We start from the raw sequence: 25,216 nt of genomic DNA, 5'->3' as shown, positions 1-25,216 counted from the left end.
TTGCGAGAGTTTGAACATCCCGATTACTTCTACAACACCACCGACTCGTCCGGCCCCTGCGCTCTGATATACTGTCCGCAATTTCACGACAAAACCGGCAGAAAATTGGGGGATGCAGTAGAGATCCCCGGTTGTCTGTCGATTCCAGCGGTGGATCTGCCGGAGATACTGCATTTCCCTCAGAGTCTTAGCTACAAATACTTGGTGGACACCGCGATCAACATTCAAAAATCGGCCGGAGTCATCGTCAATTGAATAAACGACTGGCAAAATGGAGGGAGACGTGGGCAACAACTGTTTTAAATTGGGGGAAATGAGGGCAAAAATGGGAGAATATTTTGTTTTTAGCGTAATGGAGATTTTTCCCCTGATTGAGTTACACTGCATACAAAGATAGTACTAGTATATGAGAGTGTGAAACCCGCCTGTTTTTTACCAGGTTGGGCGAGTGTTTTCGAGGCTACCAAACGAATGATAGAGATAGTGAACAATGCTTTTTCATGCTATTTCAGGGCTACCAATCAAGCCCTTATAATATAATGTTGGGGGGTAAGAGCATCTTTAACGCGGATGGCCGGGCCGCAAATCGCGAGTCCCGGCCCGTCCCACCCGATGGAGGAGGATGCGGCACGGCCCAGGCCGGTCCCAGGGCCGCATTTGCGGTCCGGTGACGGCCCCGCGGCCCGGCCTTGCGGCGATGGAGCTTCCGGTTTGTTGTGGGCCGGGACACTACTGTTCACGGATTTTTGAATTTTTGGAAGATGAAGAAGAGGGAGGGGGAGAGGAAGAAGAAGGAGAAAGAGGAAGAAGATGGAGAAAAGAGGAAGAAGATGGAGAGGGAGAGGGGCGAGATCCAATCATCACTTTTTTTTAATATTTTTATTCTTTTTTGCACTTTTTTTTAATTTTCTAATTTTCTAATTTTTTCATAATTTTTAGTTTATAATTTATTGTTTTTGTATTAAAAATAAATTTCTCGTGTTATAATTGCTCAACGTATTCTATTTTACGAGTAAAATAAGTTGGAGTTGTGAATAATGTCATTTATTAGTTGCGACCCGGGTTGGGGCCTGCAGGGTTAGAGCAGTTGTGGGTCGGGACTCAAATTTAGGGGAATGATGACGTGGAGGGGACTTGGGGCCGGAAATGGAGACAGGGTTATTCATGCCCTAAATACACCATACATACAAAATGTTTCATCAATGTTTCAAATTAGTACAAAAAGTTTTAAGTTAGCATATACCATATAAAAAGTTTGATTGGTGTTTCAAATTAGTACATTCCGTCAAATAACACTAACACCTTTAACTTTTTCATATTTTTCATCCTTCACTCCACTCCAAATTATTTCTTAATACTATTTTTTCATCATATTTGCATGATACTCCTGGAAATAAAAATCGTGATGAACACCTAAAATGAATAATACGTGAAATAAAAATCGTGATAAACACCTAGAATGAAATTCCATTTTCATTAGAATAATGATTAAAATGAATAATACTTGAAGAATGATGGCACACCATTGCTGCTGGTCTAAGTTGAACAGCAATGAAGATGGATTTTTTTGCCACCTCCTGCCTCGTTGCTGCTATGTGCATTTCTTCATTTTTTGTCTTATTGCTTTGATTTGCCTTGTTGTAGAGTCTGACTGTCGAATTTTTTTCATTGTTTCAAATATTTAGTATTGAACTGAAGCAGATGCAGAATAGCATTACACTCCTCTATTTCAGAATGAATTGTTGACCCCATTGCTTTTTGCTCTAGAAAAATCCCTTCATTTTTTTCTTTGCTTGTTTCTTGTTTCTGATACTGCTGTTTCCACTACTTCTCTCATCTTTCTTTGAACATAAGTTCTCATTGGATTTGACAAATATAAAAATAAAAATTTATGGGATGCCAAGCATGAGAAAAGTGGTCACTTATTGACTAAATATTATCTATTCTTTTAAGAAGGTCGTATGTGATACTAAGGCACAGTTTTAGGAAAAGCTCCTATGAAATTCTAGGAGTATTATTGTTAATCAATTAGAAAATTAATTTTCCAGGAGTATCATGCAAATATGAAAATAGTACTAAGAAATATAGTAATTTGGAGTGGAGGGAAGGATGAAAAATAAGAAAAAGTTAACGGTGTTAGTGTTATTTGACGGAATGTACTAATTTGAAACACTAATCAAACTTTTTGTATGATATATGCTAACTTAAAACCTTTGTACTAATTTGAAATATTAATGAAACATTTTGTATGCATGGTATAATTATCCCATAATGTTGAGAAAAATTGAATCTTGGTAATTTAATATTACAATTTCAAAGGTTACGAGATTGATCATAATTTGACTAAATTTAATAATTTAAATGGCTGCTTACCCAATAAATTATCCTCTTTCTTCTTAAAAAAACACTAATGCAATTGTTTACTACTACTAAGTTTTGGTAGATAATAACATAAATTTTAATATGACAGTAATAAATTGGAGGGAAAGAAAAATAGAATTAAAAAAGAAAATTTTGAATTATGTTATCAAACACAAAAGGAAAGTTTTATTCAGAGATTAAAAAAAAAAATGTTTATTACTATAGTGAACGAAAAGAGTCGCATTGGGCTCTAGTTTTTTTTTTAAAAAATAATGTAACCCTATGTAGAAGGAGTATTAAAAAGGTAAAACTAAATGATCCAATGCATTGAACAGAAACCGAAAACTTCACCTATAAACTAGCACAAAATAACTGATACAGACGTGAGACGCCGCCACCAACATATTAGCGCTTCCACCTTCAACATGTAAGTATGAATCGTCGAATATAGAGAACATTTTCATTGTTTTGAACAATTTGACGTTTCTCGCTTTGCTTTTTTACTCAAAATTCGAAACAGTCTCCTTAACCGGTGAAAAGAAGCTGCTATTCCTCTGCAGTTTTGCGTCTGGAAAGTAAAAAAATTGAACACAATTCATACATCACCATTGCTGATTTTATATTTCTTGCAGTCGTTTTTTATAAGAAAAGGCAAATTTCCCAGAAGTTAACTGCTCCAGAACTCTATTTGATATGGATATCGACCCCAATTTTCGCAAATCGCAAGTGCGATCGAACTAAAACAGAGCAAACCTAGCGGTTAATTGAGATACATCGTCACTACTGACAAACTCTTACCTGCAACTGTTGAACTCGCTCTCCGGTTTTCTCCTGCCAGGCCTTCCGATCTACTCTAAAAGGTGTGGTATCGATTCATGATATATGCTAAGTCAATCATCACTAATTGCGTGAGGGTTTTCAAACTGCAAATTTGGTTATTTTGAATTGGTGAAATTGTACAATGTTACCTGCATTTTGGTGTTATTTTGAAGCTGAAGGGTTCATAAATTTGGGGGAAATTGCATAACGATTGATTTTGATAGGGATGAATCGGGCGGCTGTTACACTCGGCAGAAACAAAAGGCCTAGGGAATCATCACGTCTATCAGGTGATGAGCAGAGCATCCTTGATTTGATCCTAAGCAAAGAGGGCTCCGGCATTCAACCTAGAGAGATCAAATACCAGCTCAAGATCCCCGACCCCGTCATCACGAAAGCAACCAAAGCTCTCCTGGCTAATGGCAAGATCAAAGAGGTGAAAGGCATTCAGCGTGGCGGTGCAGCAAGGAAAATCTTGATGGGGGTCGAGTTTAAGCCAGCTGACGTAGTTAGTGGGGGCATCTGGTACGAGGATGGGAAGATCGACACCGGGTTTGTTGATGTTCTTAGAAGGTTCTGCCGCACGCAGGTGATGAAGAGCAAGGTTGCTACTGTGGAGGGGCTGCACAAGGCTGTGTCGGAGGGCAAAGTGGCTACCGTTGAAATCCCTAAGCCGCAGCTGACTGAGCTGCTGACTTCGATGGTGTTAGATAATGAATTGGTGGAGGTGAAGAGCACTGGTTTTGGATTATTTTTCCGGATTCCTATAGGTGAAACGTGTTACAAGCTTCCGAGTGCAGCAGCAGGAGGGGCTAAAAAGGATTCGGTTACAGGTAAATTTGCTTCGATTCCTTGTGGCTCGTGTCCCAGGATTGCTGTGTGCACGCCCGATGGGGTCGTCTCCCCGACTACTTGTGTGTATTACAATCAGTGGTTAGACATCAAACTTTAAACTCCCAACTTACTGAAGATGTTTCCTTGAGATACACACACTCGTGATGTTTTTTTTGGCATTGGTCTTTATCTTTAAAACTAGATGATTATGTCTTAAATCGGTATTTGAATTCTTGATTTGGAGTGTTCTGTATTGTAGTACAAAAGAGGATGAAGTTGTGTTATGTTGGTTTGTTCAAAGGCAACCAAAATGTTCTCAATAGAGTTCCAATAAAATTACTAGGTTACATCTTACATGTACATAATTCAACATGAGAACTATCGATGGATCATGGTTTCATTCACACGGTTAGCACTTAGCACCATGAATATCTGGAAGACGAGAACTTGTGGAAAATCTAAGCCATTTCTTCTTCTCACAATGCTTGAAACACACGGCTGCAACGAGATTGCTCCGGTGCTTGCCAACATGGGGAAGAAATACCCAACAACAACGAGAACCAGAGCGAAAAAGAGTCCTCGAATGATTCCTCTCAGGGCTCTCTCAACCTCCAAAATAGAGTGCTGAGATACAGATTCCACAATAGTTGCTACGCTTAGGATTAAGCATAATTCAACACCAATATTGCATTATAAAGGGATATTTCAAGAATATCAGCAAAATAAAAAACAAAACGAAAACGAAAATTTGAAGAAGAAACTAAAATATGAGCCTCGTCCCTATTTACCTTTTGGAAGGAAGTGTTATTTTTTTTTGTATCTTAATTTTTAAAAAGAAAATATAGTATTTTGCTAATAAATAAATACTCACTCCGTCCCCCATAGAAATATGTCATATTTTCTTTTCCGTCGGTACGATAGAAAAATAGACCATATTCATTTATCGAAATCTTTACTCCTCATCTCTTACTTTATTATTTATATTTATTGGATTTTCGAACTGAATAGGGCATTCAAGAATTTAAATCTCTTGAAAAAATCATTAAAATTATGTTAATTAATCACTTCAAAATATTCTAATTATAATGTTAAATATTTAAACCGGAGGAATATGTATTTAGAAAAAATCAGTTTTGAGTAGATTCCACAATATACATTCTATAATTGTCCAAAAAAGTTTTCAAGATTTGTCGTGATTATGGTTGTAGTGATGATTTTTGTTTATATATTGTGAAATGTTGTTGCAGTAGACGGTTAGTCTATGGATTATTCTACTTTATTAATTGACCCCACAAATTGAACACTTAGTGTTGATTACAACATGCACTAGTGATTTCACTAAATGCTAAAATTGAAATTTGATTTACAAGTATAACTATTATGCATCTCAATAACTGAACATTCTCACTTTCCTTTATATCTTCCAAAACAGACCAAAAATCCATCCATGGCAGCGGCAACGTCTATCCTTGCACTTCGATGGCAATTCCAAGTGGCGTGAGTCTGTTACGAGCCTCACTTTCCCAAGCACACACGAGATGTTGCGTTTACTTGGTTGTGGTGTTGATTGGGAAGAGTTGACAATGTTGGTTGGATCATTGCCTCAATTTTTCGTGCTTCAATTACTTCGGGATTCAGTCGTTGGATCTACTTGGAATCCCGAAGAGGAGAAATTCCTTAGATTGGGATACTTGATGATTCATGGTTGTGACGATCTAGTTTATTGGAATGCAGACAAATGCTATTTTCCAGTCCTCGAATGTCTTTATCTTGGATATTTGTCTAAATAGGAAGAGTTCCCTTGAGGTATTGGAGAAATAGCAACACTCAAATATTCAATTGAAATGTTGCAGCGCATCTTCGACCATTTCAACAATGAGAACATTAGTGCAACGAGAGGACCAAGGTGCTGACAACCTTCGACTTTATGTATATTTTCTGGGTGATGAGGAAACACTTAAGAGCTTCAAGCATAATCATCAAGAAGACGGTCTCACAAGCACTAACTATCTCTGCATCTCATGAGATCCTAATAACTTGCATTTTAATGTACTATATGATTCTGTCTATGTATATACTGTGTTTTATTTTTTTATAAATTTCAACAGTTTTATTTTTATTTTTAGTTTAATTTTATTTGTTAATTAGGATTGCTTAATGCATATTCTTCTAAACCCTGTTAGTCAATACTCAATGCATATTCATCTCACTCAAATTGCTATGTAAAGAAGTCAAAACATGACGTAATTTCCGGCCCATCTTTTAAATTTTTGCCATTACTTTATTTCTGGAGCATCCTCTATTTTTCCCCCAAAATATTTTATTACATAATTTACATCAATAATTTACAGCGCAAGCAATGTACAATTCACAAGTAAACTCGAAAAATCCCATTTCAGAAATATGCGATGCGTTAGAAATGGATTTTGAGTAAATCAATGTGTCGGAATCGGCAAAGATGCGTTTTTTCCTTGAGAAATGATGTACCTAATCAAGCTGACTTGTTACCCATATATTCATAATTTCAAGTTTTATAGTCCCATTTAGAAGTAATTAGCATGGAATTATAAAATTAATACTCCTAATTAAAGATGAGGCGCTTTCTCCACTGTATCAAAATCATAGTAATATTTACATATATATAGAGAGAGATAGAGGGCTGGGGTAGTAATCAAATTTGCTGATGCTAGAAATGAGAGCTTCAAATACTATGGATCTTTGGAATTCTAGCAATGTCAGCTTCCAATACAATTCACCTACCATTTGCAGCTGCAGTTGCTTCTACTCACCGCCTGCATCTGTGTCTTCCTCTTCCTTCTTTTTGGGAAGTTCTCACTCAATCAAAATGGCATCATTCAACCCTTGTATCCCCATTCAATTTCCAAGCTCCGAGCGCTTGATTCTTGAATTTCTTTGATCAACTTTACTATTTTAAAAAAGGTTTCTGGTTATTCTTGCTGATTTCATGCTGTTTTGGGGGTCACATTAATTACAGCTGGTGCCGGTCGAGCCCAATTTCAGCAACCATATTTGTTGTTTTCTGAAAAGTTGGGTTCTTTTTTTCACTCAATTTTCAAGAAAACCTTGCCTTTTTACAAAGACCCTTTTGTGGAATTTCTTGAAAGATCATTTTTTTTCTATAATCTCACTCTGAAAATTTTGAAAATGCTGCGTGTTTCCATGGCTACGCATCTGTTCATGTTGGGGAACTATGGAAGGTAAACTTGTTTATTTGAGTTGTGAATTTGATGTAGATGAGATTGTTTGTGCTCAAATTTGCATGCAGTTTTGTTGATGAATTTGATTTGGAGTGTATGATTTTGGTTGTGCTTGTTTGTGCAAAAGTTTTAGTAAATGGATTGAAGATGCATTTGTGATGCTACTTGTTTTTGGTGTAATCCAATATCCCTTTGTTCTTTACGATCATCAGGTGTAATTTTGATCTTGGTGGATGTTGGAGTGGTTATGGGAAAGAAAAGATGAGCCATGCCCGTGCATTGTCTACGGCTACTGGAAATGCTGCGTCCAAGAAGACGAGGTTGAGCATTTCACCTCTAGCTTCTTCTGCTCTGGCAGAGTCCCGTAATTCGTCTGCAGCCAACTTCTACAAAGAGGTTGGAATACTATCACTTGTGATCTCTTGTTAATTGCTTGTCTGTAGGCGTAGCCACTTTAGTTTGTGGCATAACCACGTTCGAATACCAGTAATTGGTGATAATAGGGTGATCATTGATCTATCTTTGTGTGACATATCAGGTTCTTGAAGCTGCTAGAGATAAATTTACACGTGAGATCTCTTTTCAGTCTAAAGACAAAGATATCTCGCTTGCAAAGGTAAATTCTCTAGTCCTCCCCTGTTCTGGTATGCTCGTTTCAATAAATACCGTTGGTTGATGATGGAGTTGTTGAATGCAAATAGTAAATTTTGTATTTCTTGCTTTGTAAACCTGTCTTTCATTCCCATATTGCCGTTGCCTCTTTGAACTGAACACGTGCTAACGTGTGAGTGGCGGGATCTGTGGATGCATTAGTTTTATATTAATGGCTTATAATTCGTATGTTGCTTTCGTGTACTTTGTAGGCGTTGCTTTATGTTGGGGCTGAGGATGAGGCATTTTTGGCGTTCAATCGTGAGATTGACATCTGTTCCGCCCACAATGAAAGGAGAGATACGTCACTGCTTTGTGACGGTAAAGGGAGGGAAAACGTGGAGGCTATGTCAATGGCTGATAAGAATATAAATGAGTGGTTGGCGGAGCTGGATGCCATTTCAAGAGGATGTCATTTGGCTGAAGTTCTGGAAGCAGTGAACAAAGTCCTTTTTGAGTCGAGAAGTTTTAGAAGGTCACCTGTCATCGTGGATCCAAAGTGTTCGTATTTGCACTCTGCTTTAAGCTCTGGGTGTGCCAGTGGTATACTTTCACCATTCTCTACTCAACTTCATTATTATTTCATCAATGCTTTAAGTCTTAGATTTTGTCTCACGTTGCCATTTCCCCAAATTTTTACTGACTTCGTGACTATGGAATTTGAACAGCGATTTTACAGACATTTCAGTTTCTGACGTATCGTTAATAGTCCCTTAATTCTGACCTTTTGTAATATCTACAGGAGCTATTCAAGATAACTTCCGGGCACAGCTTGTTTGGGGTCGTCAACGGGAAGTGTGTGGAGGATCCACGATCTAAGGCCTCGACATAAACAGCCACTCACTTTTAGGGCTAGAGATTGCAACAAACCGAGATATAATTGGGATTGCTTTGGCGAATTTGATTGTGAGTTCAATATACTCTAGTACTTCATTGCATAGAACTTCACTGCTCAATGAATCTCTCTAAATTTTTTATGGTGAAGATATATGCTTTCATACAATGGGAATAAACATAGCTAATATTGCAGAGGCTTTACTGGAAACGTGCTTCAAGAATGAACCACGGGCTGATGTTGACTTCTCCGCTGAGATCAGTTCATAAATCCGAGGAGAAGTTCAACCAAGATGGTAGTCCAGAAATGCCTTTGTTGCGGCCTCAGGAACTAAGGTAGCTTTATATTACCTTTTATAACTTCGTACCTGCCAAATTTTGAATGGAGTATATGGAAATTTGAATTTATAGCTTTGAGTGTTTTTATTTTTTTGAATCAATGTGAAGGTCTCGTTTTGAATGTGGTTAGAAATGAAGAACAACAGCCTAATTTTTTATGAATGTGGAAATTTTAAATTAGAGATTCGTTAATTTGGGCAGAAAAGGCCTATAGTAATGCTACTGATTTCCACTACTCTAAAATAAACATTTCATAGCTCTCTGTTATAGTATAATTCTCTTATTCAACTTTTGTATGCTGAAAATCATCATTCGATAGTGGATTAGTGGGCTTACGTTATAGCGATCGTGTGTTATTCTATGTGGTCTTTAGGAGAGCTTAAGTCGTTAGTAACATCTTTATGTTTCTTAATTACTATAATGGTCAAATTCAATCTCTATCAGCTTATTTCTGCAACTAATTCGATTGAAACGTACTGTTTGATTCTCATTTCTTGAATACTTAATTGCATTTTCAATGTTGGATGTGTGAAACCACAAAACTAGAACTACTGGAATCACTGGTTATGGATGTGATTTTCTACGTTCGCGTTGTGCGCATTTATGTCTCTTCATCAGAGGCCGTATTGAGAAAATACCGAACTTGATGTTTCTTTACTTTCAGGCTCGCCATCATGGCTTCAGAGAGATTGCTAATCCTTCAGCCGCACAACTGGTGTTTGAGAAGAGATTACGGGATGCTGCTGTACTATAAAAGGTAAGACAACGCGGATTTTCTTTGTCTAGTCGTGACTAGCAGTAGTCTGAGCTCGTTCTCTGCTAAAATGAGGTTGACACTTAACCGGTGCAGAGAATATGAGGCTGTGGTCCAAGAGCTGAGCATCTGCATGGCTTTCGCACCAGAAGAGGAGGCGGAAGTCTTGGAGCCTTTCGTTGAAAAGCTGCACCTCATGCGGCTTGAAACGTCGTGGAAATCGCTGGGGCAGAAAGGCAGGCTAACAATTCCATGACTTTGTTAGGTGTAGGACCTTGTCTTTTAACTATTTATAACATCTCCTTAGAAACTACAGTTTTTAACCTTATCTCAGTCTACTATTTATTCTTGGAGTACTATATTTTGTAAACTTAATTAAGATTACAAACAAAAAAATGAAGGTACAATTACAATTGCAACTAGCTAACGTTGTTTCTACAAAAATACAGATTTACAAAACAAGAATACAGATATGCTAGAAGGAAAAAGGAAGGGGGTAAATGAGCTCATATTTTTTATTACAAGTTCAACTTGTATTAAAATATAGTTGTCTACGTCTAATTGAAAATTCAAAGTTCAAGTGGTTTTTTTGGGTAAGATTCAAAATTGTCAATTTGACCAATTTCAATAAAATATGGTACTGCATTTTCAATATATCGGGGTTTTGATATGGTCGACCCCAATATCGTTATACCATTATATAATATTATACTTTCTTAAAAAATAGACTAGTTTTATCATTTTGGGCTGTCCCCTGAATTTAGACCAAGTAATGGAAAGTTTTCAACAAATAATAATCCTAATAATATGGACTTCACAATCCCCTAATACTCCTTCCACTACCTTTTCCCCTCTCTCTTTCTTACTTTTTCTCATCTCTCTCCTACTTTACAAACCGTAAATTAAAACTTAGCGTCATTTACAAGTGTCTATTTTATTTTAAGATGGAGGGAGTAGTATTATATTATAAATATCTTTAATATATAAAAATATAGTATTATGTATTTTTCAGCAGATAGCGTTCTCATGGCATATATTGAGGTCGATACCGTAAATTAAGTATCAAAATTTCGGCATGTAACAACATATTAAAATTTATACCGTCACCTTATCAAAATTTTTAAGTATCATACGCCACTTTGTGGATCGTCTTCCCCTTTTGCACCCACTCATGGGTGCACACACAATTCTTCACATGAATCACAACCGCTATAAGCCTCTTCGTTGCTCCTTTCGACCTATCAACAGAGGCCGCGGACGTGGAGGTGGTGGAAATGGAGCCAATGGCGATGACAGCAGCAGCGACAATTTCTTCAATTTCAATAAAGAAGAACCACCTTTACTTGTTTCCATAACCACCTTATCGTGGTTGGCAGCGGGAAGTGTGTTGGACGATCTTCAATTCCTCCCCGTCGATCAAGAAGGCAAAATTTTGGTTTGAGAACTATTTGCTGAATTAAATGGAAGAGAGAAAATTTAATAAAAAGATCTTATTATTGCTTAATGACTTAAGATAATAAGTTGTGTATTTATATTAACTAAGGACCTAGGGTTGATTCGACTCTCTTTTGCATATCGGGAAATAACCAACCAAGAAAACCAGACATGGAACTTATAATAACGCTCGACTCTCTATTCCTATTATTACATTGTACACTAAACAACTGAAAGAAATACACCAACATAACTAACTACTAACATAAACGAACAGGAGGGCGTTGTGTGCAACGAGACTTGGAGTCACGCATGCCTGCCTCTTGATTGCTGTCATCGGCTTGTGTCTGATCAGCCACAACAGTTGCTGGAGAGGTTGGATCAGCTCCAGCAGAACAGGAGAGATTGGAGATGTATCACGCATCCTCTCATTTTCTCATGCGCGAGCTGAAACTGGAGATAACAACGATTCCGTGGATGAAGTTAATGGGGGAAAGAGGATCGAGGTCATTCCTGGTTATAGCAAAGATGAATTCGTCATGCATGAGAAAGTAGTGTTGTTTTGGGCTTAGGATCTCTGGAGATGCAGAGATAGATTAGTGCTTGTGAGACCTTCTTCTTGAACCTTTTGTTTGAAGCTTTCCTTATCACCCTGAAAATATACATCAAGCCGAAGACTGTCATTACCTTGCTCCTCTTGTTCAACTAATGTTCTCATTGCTGAAATGGTCAAAGATGCGCTGCAAAATTCCAATTCAATATACTCGAGTGTTGCTATTTCTCCCAAACCAGAAGGGAACTCATCCAATTTACACAAATATCCAAGGTAAAGACCTTTCAGGACGGGGAAATGGAACCTGTCTGCATTCCAATAAACTAAATCATCACAACCACGAATAGTCAAGTATTTCAATCTAAGGAATTTCTCCTCTTCTGGGTTCCAAATAGATCCAGTGACTGAATCCTGAAGTAATTGAAGCTCAAAAAAATTGGGCAATGATCCAACCATCATTGTCAATTCTTCCCAATCAACACCACAACCACTTAAACACAAGAACTCAAGCGTGCTTGGGAAAGTGAGGCTCGTAACAAACTCACGCCACTTGGAACTGTCATCAAACTGCAACCATAGGCATTGCAGATGATAGAAACAGCTAAGATTGCGGGGACAATAATTCGAACTTACTTCATCACAATAGGATAACCTTAGTTCCGTGACATTGGGGATTCTCTTGCAAACCTCATCACTGAGCCTAAAATTCTCCACTCTATAAAGTGAGCCTAGATTTCTCATTACCAAGCGATTTTCCCTGTCCACCGGAAGAGGATCAATGAGACAAATCTTGTCAACCTCAAGATACATAAGTTGAAGCATTCCCAAATCTCATAGGGTGCAATCACTTTTGACTGATCTGCTATATTAATTATTAAAGTTTGCAGATTCCAAAGCAATGACATTGATGACTTGAGATGATAAAGCATTGGGCGAATCGTGTAAGCAAGATCAACATTAAGATACCGTAAGTTCAGTTGCTGAAGAATAGACCCACTTATTGATGTTGTGGTAATGTTTCGCAACGTTCTCAACAGTTTCAAGTCATACAGATTGCTGGTATCATAACAACCTCTTTCCCACATCAGAAAACGGACTGGAGCATCAGAGGCTATTACTTCATGATTCGTCTCTCCATTGATTACAACTCGACGCTCTCTATTTATGGCTCTTGGAGTTTCAAACGCATATAAAAACTCCTCCTCCTTGGCAATCTTCAGGCACATATCTCTTACTAGATCGTGTACTTTAAATGTATAAATTTCATCACGTTGATCCCACTTATCAACTACAATGAGATTTCTCAGATAAAGATCCCATAAACAATACTCTGCAGCCTCTTCCAAGCTGGAATATTCGCCTTGTTGTATAAATCCTTCGGCAATCCAAAGTTTTACAACATCCCACGCATCGATAATACAGTCTTCTGGAAATGCTCCAATGAATAGGAAACATGGCTTCAGATGAACAGGCAAGTAGTTATAACTCAAAGATAATACATTCAAGCACTGTTCATCGTTCAAATTTGATTCTGCAACATTCTCCCAATAGTCTAGAGCCATTGAGGACTTTCTGAGATGACCTCCAATGACAACAATTGCGAGGCGAAGTCCTTTGCACTTTGCAACTATCTTCATTGCAGCCTCCTCCAACTCAGGAGGGCAACCTTGCTGCTCTGCAAATGCTATTTGACAAAATAGATGCCAACTATTGTCTTCATCCAGAAGACTCATTGCAACAGGAAAAATGCCTAAAGCGTTGGCTATATCTGAATGCCTGGTAGTCAAAATAATTCGACTTCCATTGTTTGTATCCGGAAACAGGAATAACATATCATCCAAAGCTTTAACATTCCACATATCATCTAGAACAATCAAATACCTTAGCCCATATAAACTCTTGTATAACCTTTCTTGCAATTCATCAACGGTTCCCGTTCCAGTTCCAGTTCCACTATCGGATTTTCTTAGATGAGACAAGAGCTCTGACAAAATTTTGTGAAGGCTATACTCTTGAGATATTGTGGCCCAGAGGCAAACGTCAAAGTGTTCCACCATACATTTATTTTCAAATGCTTTTCTAGCAAGCGTAGTCTTACCGGTTCCCCCCATGCCTTGGATGGGGATGACTCGCCGACTTGAGGGAACTCCAGTGAGAAGGTCCAGAAGTTGGAGTAAGATATGTTGAATAAATTGGTGGACCTTCATTTGGGCTGGTTTTTTCCTTGGCCCAGACAATGCTGCGTTGGGCTTGGCCCAAAACTAATTCTCACTCTCCAGATGCAGCCACGTGTTCTCTCACCCGAATCAAGGCTTTCAGCTGTTGGATTGTGGTGTGTGCTTGTTATGTGAGAGGTGAGTCCATTCACTTCTATTCATTCTTTGATATTCACTCTCTCTCTTTCTCGAAGCTCTCCGAAACTCTCTCTGTCTCTCTCTCTCTTCTGCTCTCTTCTCCGACGGTTTCTGTGAGTTCTCTCTCGGTTGAAAGGGCTGTAGACCTTGCTACAGTAGCAGTAAGGGCAACTACTTCGGTTGCCGGTGTTGGTTGAGAACTAGGGTTTCTGTCTTTGAGGGTTTCGGTGTGAGGTGTTCTCAGACGGTGTAGATCTGGGGTGTAGGAGTCTGTTTGAGCTGGAATCTGGAGGGTGAGGTTAATCACCGGTTGATTCTGCTGTGCTCCTTTTGGATCTGTGTTCTTGAGAATAGACTTGTGCTATCGGCGAGTGTCTGAGCCAAAGCAGTTTTTCTTCTGTGTTTTCTTTCATTGCATCTTGTGTTCATACGTGTAACTGCTTCAGATCTGAAAGGATCTGATCTTTGTAGTACTAATTCGTTTGTCAAGTGTGCAGGGTTGAAGAAGCTGGAGTTTGGAGTGAACTGTAATCTTGTGTAATAGATAGGTCTATTCTGTATTCAAGATTATTTGTTACTTTGATTGTAATATCAGTCGCATGGTTGGAGTTTGACTGAGCTCCCTAATGAAGATCAAATAGGTCTTGGTAAATAGTGAATCCAATCTAAGTCTGATCCCTACAAGATATGATCAAATCCGACCATGGTAAAGGTGAGAGGTGTTGATTGCGCGGCTACTGCTGTTGCTGCTGATGGCCCCTTTCACTTCGCGCTCCCACGTTTAAAGCCTTTCTCCTCATGTAATCCATGCCTTCGATTGCTTTCTGCAGATCCAGCAGGAAACGACATGATCTTGTCTTTCCACCACGGATCTGATCGACCATATGTGATTCGATCACATCTTCTGCCACTTGAGCTGCATGCGCAATTCGCATCTCTAAAGCTTCTGCAGCTTGTTTTGTGGCTCCATGAGAATTGTCATAGCTTTGATCAGGAAACTGACACTTCCCCCAAGGGACTGAATCTGTTTTTCCTCGAACTGAAACGAATGTTTGGGGTGATTGTAGATAAGGAGTAGATTATTCTCAAGAGAAACTAGAGCTGCGAAAGCTGCTGCCATGGATAGATTTCTTGTCCGTTGCCTTTGGAAGATTGAAACGAGAATGAAGATGATCAACTATTGTCTATTGAGATGCAGAATAGTTTGAACTATTTTTAACTAAGATCCAAGTCTAGCTTTCATTATTATCTTCCAAGTGTTTGACATTCACATTCACATTTCAATAATAATTTAATGTTAGAATTTTGAAGATATCCTTAAAATTCAAAGTCCGCGTGGTTTTTCTTGAACTTACCACTTACCAATATTGCCGTCATTACTTTATCTTGACCACTAAAATATAGTTTCTCTTATAAATAAAAATTATTTTTATTTTAATATATTTCTTAAAAATAAGACCTTTTCTATATTTTCTTTTTAGTTTGCCTTTAGAAATGAATTTCTTTTTTCTTTTCTTTCATTAAAATATTTAACAATTTTTTTTATCTACCTACTCTACCTAATAATTCCTCTTAAAATTTCATGCCACTAAAAAATATGGCTTCTTAACTAGGACAGAGAGTTTATTCATATAAATAAATTTATTTACAATTATTATAACATTATATCCAATATGGACCCCAAAATTTATAAATATTATTTTTATTATCTTTTATCTTTTCATTGTATATATATTTTTTTATCTCTTTTTATTTTACTAATTTTATATTACTATGTATTCAAAAGTTTTTATTTTTAAAGAATATGGCGATATCAGTTTTATTTATTTTTTGTTTTATTTTCTTTTTCCACGACGCAACACAATTTCTAAAAATTCAGGCCTAGAATGAGCCTGATAAAATAGCCCAGTTAAAACGGCATATTTGAAAGCCCAAAAGAGAAGGGCCCAATAGAGTAGTTTCTCCGTTGTCGTTTTGACTGAGAAAGACTCGCAAAAAAGCTTCCCGTAACCGCCGCATCGAATCTCTCGCGGTCGCCGCAATTATGGGTTGCTCGGCCTGCAACCCCTTCCCCCTTCCTCGCCAACCGTCTTCACCTTCCACCCCTCCCACCACCACTTCTGCCGCAAGCTTTACTCTCTCGATCGCCTCCCCCTTCCCCACCCACCTCACGGGCGCACGCACAATTCTTCACCTCAATCACAACCGCTTTACGCCGCTTCATTACTCCTCCCGAACTCTCCACAAAGGCGGCGGAAATGGAGGTGGTAGCTCTGGAGGTGGTGGAAATGGAGGCAGCGGCGACGACGGCAGCGGCAATTCCTTCAATTTTAATCGGAAATCGCTCTTTCTTCTGCCGTGGCATTTGATTTTCAGCAATAGAGAAGAATCGCGTTCCGTATCTCGCGCTTTACTTCTTTCAATAGCGAGCTACTTCATCCTCTCATCTTCTCCGGCGCGAGCGGAAAATGGAGATAACGATGATTCCGTTTACGAAATTAAAGGCGGTAAGAGGATCGAGCTGCTGCCTGATTACAGCAGAGATGAATTCGTTGTGCATGAGAAAGTGTTGTTTTGGCCTTGGAGGTCAAGCGACGGGAATCCGACCTCGTCTGCGGCGACCTTGGGAGATGTTTGGGCGAAATGTAGGGATTTAGCGGCGGGTTTGTTGCTGCCGGAAGGGTTCCCTGATAGCGTTACGAGCGACTACCTCGAGTATTCTCTTTGGAGAGGGGTTCAAGGCATTGCTGCACAAATCAGCGGCGTGCTTGCAACTCAGGTGATTCGACCTTGTTTGTAATCTCTGAAAATGTCGTTGTTAATGATGAAAGTAATTTATGTTACTGTTTCATCAACGTGCAGGCTATGCTTTATGCTATTGGTTTAGGAAAGGGGGCGATTCCTACAGCAGCGGCAGTGAATTGGGTGCTGAAGGATGGGATTGGGTATGTAAGCAAGATAATGCTGTCGAAATACGGGAGACATTTTGACGTGAATCCAAAGGGTTGGAGGTTGTTTGCTGATCTTCTAGAAAATGCTGCTTTTGGGATGGAAATCTTGACCCCTGCTTTCCCTCATCTCTTTGTTCCAATTGGTGCATTGGCTGGAGCTGGAAGATCTGCAGGGGCGTTAATTCAGGTTGGTTTTAACTTAATGTAACTGTAACTGCTTGCAGACTATAACTTCTTGGAAGAAATTCCATATACGAGTCAATGTATGTCAATTTTATGCAGCTCTTGGTATATTCATGATATCTAAGAAGATTGCTTACTCTTCTAAAATACTACTAGTGATTAGCTTGGTTTTAGCAAATTACAATAAGGGTTCAAACTTGGTTTCTTTTTCTTTGTTAGATCAGCAAGTTTAATCAGTTAATGCCAGAAATTGTACTATGTTCGTGTATGGCTGTATTTTATTGAAGTAACAACTTTTAGATTCCTATGATTTTCTATTACTTGGGCAATTGTGTTCGTATAATCAGCAAGTTAAATCGGTTTACTTTTTGGTCTCTTCATATCTCATTTTCTCAATCCAGTGGGTTGTTTCTATTAGTTTAGTTTTCCTTGAAGAAACTTAAACTATTCCACATATCTTATGTGCTTTATATAGAAAGATACTACTATTTTATTATTCTCCTTACACAAGAAACTTTTGTTTGATAGGCAGCTACTAGGAGTTGTTTCTATGCTGGATTTGCTGCACAGAGGAATTTTGCGGAGGTATAATCTACACTATAGATTTAATCTTCATAACCCAATAATCTTGTTTTGGAACTAAATTATAGGCCCTTTTCTTTTGTTATTTCATATGATCATCGGATGTAGCTGCTTCTTAAAATATTGAGGTTTAGAAGGAGTGTTTTAATGACAGGTAATTGCAAAGGGTGAAGCTCAGGGAATGGTGAGCAAATCAATTGGAATCATGCTTGGCATAGTATTGGCTAATGCCGTACAGTCTTCTACACCTCTTGCTCTTGCTTCTTTTGGTGTTATAACTTGGGTCCACATGTTCTGCAATCTGAAATCATATCAGTCCATCCAGATAAGGACATTGAATCCATATCGTGCAAGTAATTCCTTGGCTTGTCTTTTGTTACTTTAGTTCCTGCATTACAACTTGTTCCAGTTGTAGTCTTGTAGATCGTATTACTGGTAAGTCTTATAGATAGTATTACTGGTGTTGCAATTCGATGGTTGTTTTCCTCCTCACGGTGAAATTCGTAAGATAGTTATAGTTTTCTCATAGACCAAGCGGAGCTTTATGGAGGGGGCACTATAATGTATGAAGACTATTAACCTAATCTATTTGTATGTGCATGAGAGAGGAAAAGGTAAACGACTTAGATATACTAATTGAGAGTCTGAGACAGAGTGATATATTTGAACTTGATGTACTAACTGATGGGAGAATAGTTCCGAACAAATGTTACGAATCCGTTAGGTTTAATGATTCTATGACTCAATGGAGTAACCATGAAATTAGGCCGTCAATTAGTTCATACTTCATATGTGGAAACCTGGATTTAAAATTTTAAAAATTTAATGAGAAAAAATTCCCAATGGTACACAATAAAATATACCCCAAAAAATGTTTGTGATTGATGTTTTTGTTTTTTAAACAAGATTCCTGTAGTAGGACTTGCATTCGCTTTGCTTCTTCTGCCCTTTCTTCCTATATATGCGACGTATGACTTGATAAATATTCTATTGTGTTCCCAACAGGCTTACTCTTCAGTGAGTATCTGCTCAGCGGTCTTGTACCTTCAGTTAGAGAGGTTAATGATGAGGAGCCTCTGTTTCCAGCTTTCCCCCTTTTGATTGTAAAGCCAACATCCGAAGTACGTTTCTTTTCTTGTATCGTTATTCTTATCTTTTTTCAGTATTTTAGCATGAAATATGAATCGAGAGATCGAATACAGTAACAATTGCACACTTGTCATATGATACCTTTATCCGAGTCTGCTGCCTCTGTCAGTTAAAATGTGATAGTTGTACACTGACTAACTTGGCAGTGGTTTGAAAAATTATTCAATCCTGAAAAGCAAGTATAATTCTTATCATGTGAAGAATGGCTGATAAAAAAATTAGATCCATGTTAAACTTTGTTCAAATCAAAAGCAGCAGGAGAAACTAATTCTTAATAGTACTTGTGCCATCTACTGGAAAATTTCAGTTGAAAATTTGAATCAGACAGTATAATACATTGCACCATGTGTGGGTAGTTATTCGATGTCCTGTTTTATCTAGGAACAATTGGACTTGCTATCCACTGATGCGAAGGATGCTGCAGCTCAAATTGATCGTCGGTTACAGCTGGGCTCCAAGCCCTCCGAGTTTCTGAAAAACAGGGAAGATGCCATTGCTTTATTTGATTTATACAAAGATGAGGCTTATATCCTGACAGAGCTCGAAGGAGGATATTGTGTATGTTTTTTCTAATTTGCACATGTTTCATTACCTCACATTAATCTCCAATTGCTATACCCCCACTAGTGATTACTATCCCATTTTTGAGATATCAAATCTCATCTTAATTTTTTTGATATTACTGAGAAGTCACTTATATTTTTCATTCTGAATGTATTCCATTTCCTGTGTATGAATTAGGTGGCACTAAAAGAGAGCTCATCCCCACAAGACATGCTGAGGTCATTGTATCATGTCTGTTATTTGTACTGGTTGGAGAAAAATGCGGGAATAAAGTCGAGCAGTATCGTAGACGATTGCCGAGCAGGGGGGAAGCTTCAAATATCTTTGGAATATGTGCAAAGGGAATTCAACCATGTCAAAAAGGATAGTGAGGTTGCAGGTTGGGTTTTAGATGGCCTCATTGCTAGGCCTCTACCAAATCGGGTGCAGGTAGGCAATGAAACCACGTCTTCTGCTGCATCATCGGGCTGACTTATCGGGCAAGAAAACGGGAATCTGTTACAGAATGGGTGACCAGAATTGATATATTGATGGCAAGAATAGTTCAAGAATACAAAGAGTAGCAAAATGTATACTTTAAAAGCTTTAGTTAGGTAGTGGTGAGAAAGGCTTACCACTAACGTAGGGAGCTGATTCACATATTAGGTGTCAGGCGTTTTCTTGTTCATCTAAATATGCATAAACAGAGGTTTAGAGCTTAATCTCACTCTTCCTTTTAATTCAAAAGTTCAAGGTGAATAATGCCCGCTAGAGCTAGACTATTTTTTCTTCAATATCATCTCTATGCTTACAATACACAATTACACACGGTGTTTGTAAGAATTTAATACTTCCTGCCTCCAATATTATCCAATATTGCTCTCACTTTTCTTTTTAAGTTTAAATTTGAAATTGATTTTTTAGTGTAATTAAGTAGTTGTAATGAGAAATCACTTAATAGGGAACACTTAATTAACTAGTATAGTATATTAGTGTAAGTAGTTTAAGACGAGTCAGAAACAAAAAGTGCGAATAACCTAGAATGGAGGGAGTATTTACATTTAAATTTGATTAACACATCAACTATCAAGACTTAGACCATCCACTACGGATCTCGCCGGCGTCTTGCGTCCCGTCCCGGAGAGACGGGACCCCGGCGCGACGCGTTGCAGCTCGCCGTCCCGTCCCTCGCCGTCCCGCGTCTCGTCCCGCGTCGCGTCCCGTCGAGCCAAGAGACGGGCTGTCTCGCCACGCGCCTAGGCGACGTGGCGCGACCCGGCGTCGTGCGTGACGCCCACTCGCCGGCCCGCGAGTGGGCGTCGTCAAGTGCTGACGCAATAAATAATTTTTTTAAAAAAAATCGAATTTTAAAAAAAATAAAAAAAAATAAAAGAAATTTTTCTTCTAACGGTAATAATACCGTTTTTTTTGTTTTTTTTTTTAATTTTTTAATTTTTAATTATTTTTTTACTGTATAAATACTCCTAAACTCAACCTCATTTCACACACAACTACACATCTATTCTTCATATCATCTAAATTTTCTCTCAAATTTTCATATAACAACTCAAGATGTCCGGCGACGGCGACGACAACTACGGCGGTTCCGGTTCCGGCTCCGGCTCCGGCGGGTGGGATCTCAACGCGTTCGGCGATTGGGAGACCATGATCAACACATTGGGCGGTTCCGGTTCGTCAACGCCGGGGACCCAGGGTTCGGCGACGCCGGGGGGTACCAACCACCCAATTTTGACCTTGATGCATATGTCCGTCCCTCCGCCCCGCGGTATTCGCAAGGATTATCTCAGATCCGGGAGGATTTTCCCGTTGATCCCACGCCGGGAGTAGGCCGAGGCGGTGGAGGTGGCCGAGGCGGTGTACAACCCCAGGCGGGCGAGGACGAGGACACTTCCCGCTTCTCGTACGCCCAATTCACGGCCTGGTGGAACGGAATTGTGCATATGGCAGCACAACTTGGCCTTCCGACTCCCCCTCAACCTCGACCCCCTCCGGAGGATGATTAGCCGGCGAAGTAGTTTTTTTATTTTTCTTTAAATTTATATTTTAAATTATGTTGTGTGTTTTTTAATAAAGTGTGTTTGTTTTAATTGAATTGGGTTGGGAAAAAAAATAAAAAATAAAATTGAATAAATAGTAATTAAGGGACGGTTAAGGGACGGAGCGTTGCAGGTTCCGTCCCTTAGTTAAGGGATGTAGGAAAAAAGGACAATGGGGCTCTCAAATAGTAATTAAGGGATGATATAGAGACAGCGTAGTGGATAGCTTTAAGTTAACAGTAATATAGCAACCGATAGTAATCACATTGATAAAATTGACAAACCTATAAATTTTTTACAAAGTTTAAAAATATTGCTGAGTTAACCTAGTTTTTAACAATCGAATCACAAAAATCTAGTGTTCTTTTTTTTTCGATTCATAGTAGGTATTCGTTGCATCGCTACAAAATTTCTCAATATTTTTAATATCTGAAAATTTAAATTCATTTGATATTAAGGTAGACACGCGCCGCCTCATTTTCCTCACAATTTGATTCTTCTTATTTCGCCGCCAATTGCCGCCCTCCGCTCCTACATCTCCGGCTGCTGTTGTCAGCGTGATTCAACTCCATCACGCCGCTTCCACCTATTTCCCTCCAGCACCACCAAGTTCCGTCTGCTTCTGCTTCTGCTCTGCCTCACCTTCGCCGCCGCGTTGCTGTTGTAAGTATACTACCTCACACTGATTATAATTCTTACTAGAACACTAAGAAAGCATTTGTTCTTATAAATTCATTGAATTTTACAATTGATGTGCAGAAAACATCATACTCCATTACAGAAGCATTTGTCCTGCTTTCGGTTTTGCTATGCTATGCGATTTAGCTTAGATTAATTTTTTCAATTCCAATCAAATCGAGTTCTTTGTCAAAATTCTCAGTATAACATAAATTAGACTTACTTTACAGGCGAAGAATTGCAGGAACCACATCGATATCAATGCTCTTGCTAAATGGAAATCACAGCAGCCAGAACCCCATCACTCCTCCACATGAATATCCAATTGAAAAATCCCAACAATTTCAATGCTAACCCTAAAACCCAAATCCAGTTGCCCCTTCACAGACCTAAATATAAACCACCCTTAAAACCCGTAAGAATCAAGCCTGCCAAGAAGTCGAACCAGAAGCCCGTCACCACCACCTCCGACATTTTGCGATTGATGGACGGCCTTAAATTGCCTATACCAATAGATATTTACACTTCACTCATCAAAGAATGTACAGAATCTGGTGACCCTTTCAAAGCTATTGAATTGCACGAGCATATTAGAACAAGTGGGATTCATCCGAGCTTACCGGTGATTAACAGGATTCTATTGATGTATGTATCTAGTGGCTGTTTGGAACATGCGCGCAAGGTGTTTGATGAAATGACAGTGCGGGACTTTAACTCTTGGGCCATTCTGATTGCTGGTTGTGTTCAGAATGGAGAGTTTAATGAAGCCAATGGATTGTTCGTTAAAATGCTGAGTGATAAAGAATTAGAGAACGCGGGTGCTGATCAGATGGGATTTTCGGTTCCGGGAATTCTCATGTGTGTGCTTAGAGCTTGTGTGTGCACCGTTGACTTTGAACTCGGCAGGCAAGTTCATGGCTGGTTGTGGAAAGTGGGGTTTTCGAAAAACGATGCTTTGAGCAGTTTCTTGATTAGTTTCTATGGGAAGCTGAAGCATTACGAGGGTGCTGAAAGTGTTTTCCAGCAAGTTGAGTGTCGGGATACGGCTGTGTGGACGTCTAGGATAGTGAATTGCTGCAACGACGACAACTTTGTGGGCGTAGCTAATGTGTTTAAGGAGATGGGAGAGGAGAGAGTAAAGAAGAACGAGTACACATTCTCGATTGTTCTTAAGGCTTGCAGGACGATGGGTGCTATTAGGTACGGTCGACAAGTCCACGCGAATGCAATGAAACTAGGACTAGATTCCGACAGCTTTGTTCAGTGTGCATTGGTGGATTTGTATGGAAAATGCGGTGCCCTGAGTGATGCGACAAGGGCGTTCGAGTTTGGTCATAGTAAGAGGAATAGCGCATGTTACAATGCAATGTTTGCGAACTATATGCAGCATGGCCTCTGTGTCAAGGCGGTTAGAACTCTCTACGAAATGAGGACAGCCGGCTACAAACCTCGCAAAGCAATGCTCGATCGAGTGGAGTTAGCTTGTGGGAGAGAGACTGTGTATCAGATGAATAAACAGAGCATTGAACTTGACCAAATTCATCTTTGACATCCACTTCAATGGTAGATTTCTAAGGCAGGGGTGTTGAATGAATATTTTGTAAAAAATGGTTGCTTTATTATTGCATATGCCATGTTCATTTGTGAAACTGCATTACAAGTGTGTTGTATAGAGTGAATACAAGGTGAATGAGTGAATTCTTGAGTTGGCCCTTCTTTTCTTGTATGTATTTTTGATGCTCATCTTTTCATGTACTCCCTCCGTTCCACACAAAATGTCCATATTCTTGAGTGACACCGAATTTTAGGAGGAATTGTTAAGTAGAATAAGTAAAGAGAAAAAGTAGTTGAATATTTTAATAAGGAGAGAGGAGAGAGAGATTTATTTCCACATATAAAAAGTGAATATCTTGAATGAGATAAACTAAAAATGATAGGTGAACATCTTGAATGAGACGGAGGGTGTAGGTAATTTATTACTACTACCAAAATTATCTTGATCCTTAATAACTATCCAAATATTATATTTTTTGTGAATATGAGGAATATTTTTTTTACTTGATCCTCAATTACTTTTCAAAATCTCTAAAAAATTAATGAAATAATTAATAAGTACAATAATTCAAAATATCTTTAAATTAATGAAATATTCGTTACACTTTAAAAGAAAAATTACTTACCTTAACTACAAATGCAATTGGTTTTTTATCTGTAACAAGAATAGCATTTATTTACAATATCAAATTAGACATGAAGTGCATGTAAAAATAATTAATCTATTGCAGGATTAGTAATAGGTAAATTTATTGGCTAGCTATATATATTCCCATGTAGGAGTGGCAAATCGAGCGTGTTGTGTCGTTATCGTGTCGACACGATAACGACACGACACGATAACAACACGAACGCGACCCGTTAAGAAAACTCTAAACACTCACACAAACACGACCCGCTACCCTCAGGCACGAACACGACACGAACCACTTTGGGTCAACACGACACGATAACAACACATATATGACACGACGCAATAACGACACTATATTAATTTTATTTCTAAATGTGTAACATGGACACGACACTATACTAATATTAAGTGCTCCATTAGACTAAACCTAATTTAAATTTTAAAATAAATAAAATAATAATAATATTACAATATTATTTCTTAACGTGTAACACGAACACGACATGAAATTTTCGTGTCGTTATCGTGTCGACACGATAAGGACACGAACCCAATAAGCTTCGACACATACTCATTAATTTCGTGCGAGTTCGTGTCGTGTTATTGTGTCGTGCCAAAAATTGCCAGCCCTATTCCCATGCATAAAGCCATGGCGCGATTACATATTTGATAATTAAATGCAAATCTGTCTATTTATAAGAAATTAAAATATTTCAATATTAGAACATTATGTG

General features: G+C 38.6%; 6 protein-coding genes across 7 annotated transcripts; 5 read left to right on the top strand and 1 right to left on the bottom strand.

The window, feature by feature from the left end:
- The first annotated feature begins 2,677 nt into the window (after nt 1-2,677).
- LOC121778558 (DNA-directed RNA polymerase III subunit rpc6-like) lies at nt 2,678-4,379 on the top strand. The gene is made up of 3 exons (XM_042175930.1): nt 2,678-2,788; nt 2,994-3,221; nt 3,405-4,379. Exon 3 carries the CDS (start codon nt 3,407-3,409, stop codon nt 4,130-4,132), a length of 726 nt encoding a protein of 241 aa, XP_042031864.1. The 5' UTR covers nt 2,678-2,788; nt 2,994-3,221; nt 3,405-3,406; the 3' UTR covers nt 4,133-4,379.
- A 2,258-nt stretch (nt 4,380-6,637) lies between these two features.
- LOC121778442 lies at nt 6,638-9,897 on the top strand. The gene is made up of 7 exons (XM_042175795.1): nt 6,638-7,232; nt 7,445-7,628; nt 7,771-7,848; nt 8,096-8,426; nt 8,626-8,789; nt 8,914-9,053; nt 9,721-9,897. Exons 1-5 carry the CDS (start codon nt 7,180-7,182, stop codon nt 8,700-8,702), a joined length of 723 nt encoding a protein of 240 aa, XP_042031729.1. The 5' UTR covers nt 6,638-7,179; the 3' UTR covers nt 8,703-8,789; nt 8,914-9,053; nt 9,721-9,897.
- LOC121779188 lies at nt 8,941-10,066 on the top strand. The gene is made up of 3 exons (XM_042176513.1): nt 8,941-9,053; nt 9,721-9,813; nt 9,907-10,066. Exons 1-3 carry the CDS (start codon nt 8,941-8,943, stop codon nt 10,064-10,066), a joined length of 366 nt encoding a protein of 121 aa, XP_042032447.1.
- Nucleotides 10,067-11,812: 1,746 nt separating this feature from the next.
- Nucleotides 11,813-13,908, bottom strand: LOC121779187 (putative late blight resistance protein homolog R1B-16). Its single transcript, XM_042176512.1, has 3 exons — nt 12,764-13,908; nt 12,431-12,554; nt 11,813-12,364 (listed from the first exon to the last, which is right to left on the bottom strand). The coding sequence occupies exons 1-3, from the start codon at nt 13,906-13,908 to the stop codon at nt 11,813-11,815; spliced, it is 1,821 nt and encodes a 606-aa protein (XP_042032446.1).
- Nucleotides 13,909-16,144: 2,236 nt separating this feature from the next.
- LOC121778571 (protein root UVB sensitive 1, chloroplastic-like) lies at nt 16,145-20,330 on the top strand. The gene is made up of 7 exons (XM_042175942.1): nt 16,145-16,930; nt 17,014-17,289; nt 17,814-17,870; nt 18,022-18,220; nt 18,873-18,988; nt 19,398-19,574; nt 19,758-20,330. The coding sequence occupies exons 1-7, from the start codon at nt 16,196-16,198 to the stop codon at nt 20,049-20,051; spliced, it is 1,854 nt and encodes a 617-aa protein (XP_042031876.1). The 5' UTR covers nt 16,145-16,195; the 3' UTR covers nt 20,052-20,330.
- A 1,705-nt stretch (nt 20,331-22,035) lies between these two features.
- Nucleotides 22,036-23,992, top strand: LOC121778325 (pentatricopeptide repeat-containing protein At1g31790-like). Of its 2 annotated transcripts, none has more exons than XM_042175652.1 (2): nt 22,036-22,279; nt 22,512-23,992. In XM_042175652.1, the coding sequence occupies exon 2, from the start codon at nt 22,569-22,571 to the stop codon at nt 23,841-23,843; it is 1,275 nt and encodes a 424-aa protein (XP_042031586.1). In that variant the 5' UTR covers nt 22,036-22,279; nt 22,512-22,568; the 3' UTR covers nt 23,844-23,992. The 2 variants fall into 2 exon arrangements, with proteins under 2 accessions (XP_042031586.1, XP_042031585.1); XM_042175651.1 differs by having other exon boundaries at nt 22,038-22,279; nt 22,525-23,992.
- Nucleotides 23,993-25,216: the final 1,224 nt, after the last annotated feature.

Source organism: Salvia splendens, chromosome 19 (genome assembly GCF_004379255.2).
Source record: "Salvia splendens isolate huo1 chromosome 19, SspV2, whole genome shotgun sequence".
NCBI classification, from domain to species: Eukaryota; Viridiplantae; Streptophyta; class Magnoliopsida; order Lamiales; family Lamiaceae; genus Salvia; species Salvia splendens.
Note: the sequence above shows the minus strand (reverse complement) of the source record. Positions and strands in the feature narration are given on the sequence as shown.

Bases quoted from the DNA above. Each gene is read 5' to 3' on its own strand.
- LOC121778325 (XM_042175652.1), top strand. From the start codon at position 22,569: ATGGAAATCACAGCAGCCAGAACCCCATCACTCCTCCACATGAATATC.
- LOC121778571 (XM_042175942.1), top strand. From the start codon at position 16,196: ATGGGTTGCTCGGCCTGCAACCCCTTCCCCCTTCCTCGCCAACCGTCT. The intron at 18,221-18,872 runs GTAATTCCTTGG...TGTTCCCAACAG, and splicing joins ATTGAATCCATATCGTGCAA to GCTTACTCTTCAGTGAGTAT. The intron at 19,575-19,757 runs GTATGTTTTTTC...TGTATGAATTAG, and splicing joins AGCTCGAAGGAGGATATTGT to GTGGCACTAAAAGAGAGCTC.
- LOC121779187 (XM_042176512.1), bottom strand. From the start codon at position 13,908: ATGGGGGGAACCGGTAAGACTACGCTTGCTAGAAAAGCATTTGAAAAT. The intron at 12,555-12,763 runs GTATCTTAATGT...TCCGGTGGACAG, and splicing joins CTTCAGCAACTGAACTTACG to GGAAAATCGCTTGGTAATGA. The intron at 12,365-12,430 runs GTAAGTTCGAAT...CTATGGTTGCAG, and splicing joins GGTTATCCTATTGTGATGAA to TTTGATGACAGTTCCAAGTG.
- LOC121779188 (XM_042176513.1), top strand. From the start codon at position 8,941: ATGAACCACGGGCTGATGTTGACTTCTCCGCTGAGATCAGTTCATAAA. The intron at 9,054-9,720 runs GTAGCTTTATAT...CTTTACTTTCAG, and splicing joins TTGCGGCCTCAGGAACTAAG to GCTCGCCATCATGGCTTCAG. The intron at 9,814-9,906 runs GTAAGACAACGC...TAACCGGTGCAG, and splicing joins ATGCTGCTGTACTATAAAAG to AGAATATGAGGCTGTGGTCC.
- LOC121778442 (XM_042175795.1), top strand. From the start codon at position 7,180: ATGCTGCGTGTTTCCATGGCTACGCATCTGTTCATGTTGGGGAACTAT. The intron at 7,629-7,770 runs GTTGGAATACTA...GTGACATATCAG, and splicing joins CAGCCAACTTCTACAAAGAG to GTTCTTGAAGCTGCTAGAGA. The intron at 8,427-8,625 runs GTATACTTTCAC...TAATATCTACAG, and splicing joins AAGCTCTGGGTGTGCCAGTG to GAGCTATTCAAGATAACTTC.
- LOC121778558 (XM_042175930.1), top strand. From the start codon at position 3,407: ATGAATCGGGCGGCTGTTACACTCGGCAGAAACAAAAGGCCTAGGGAA.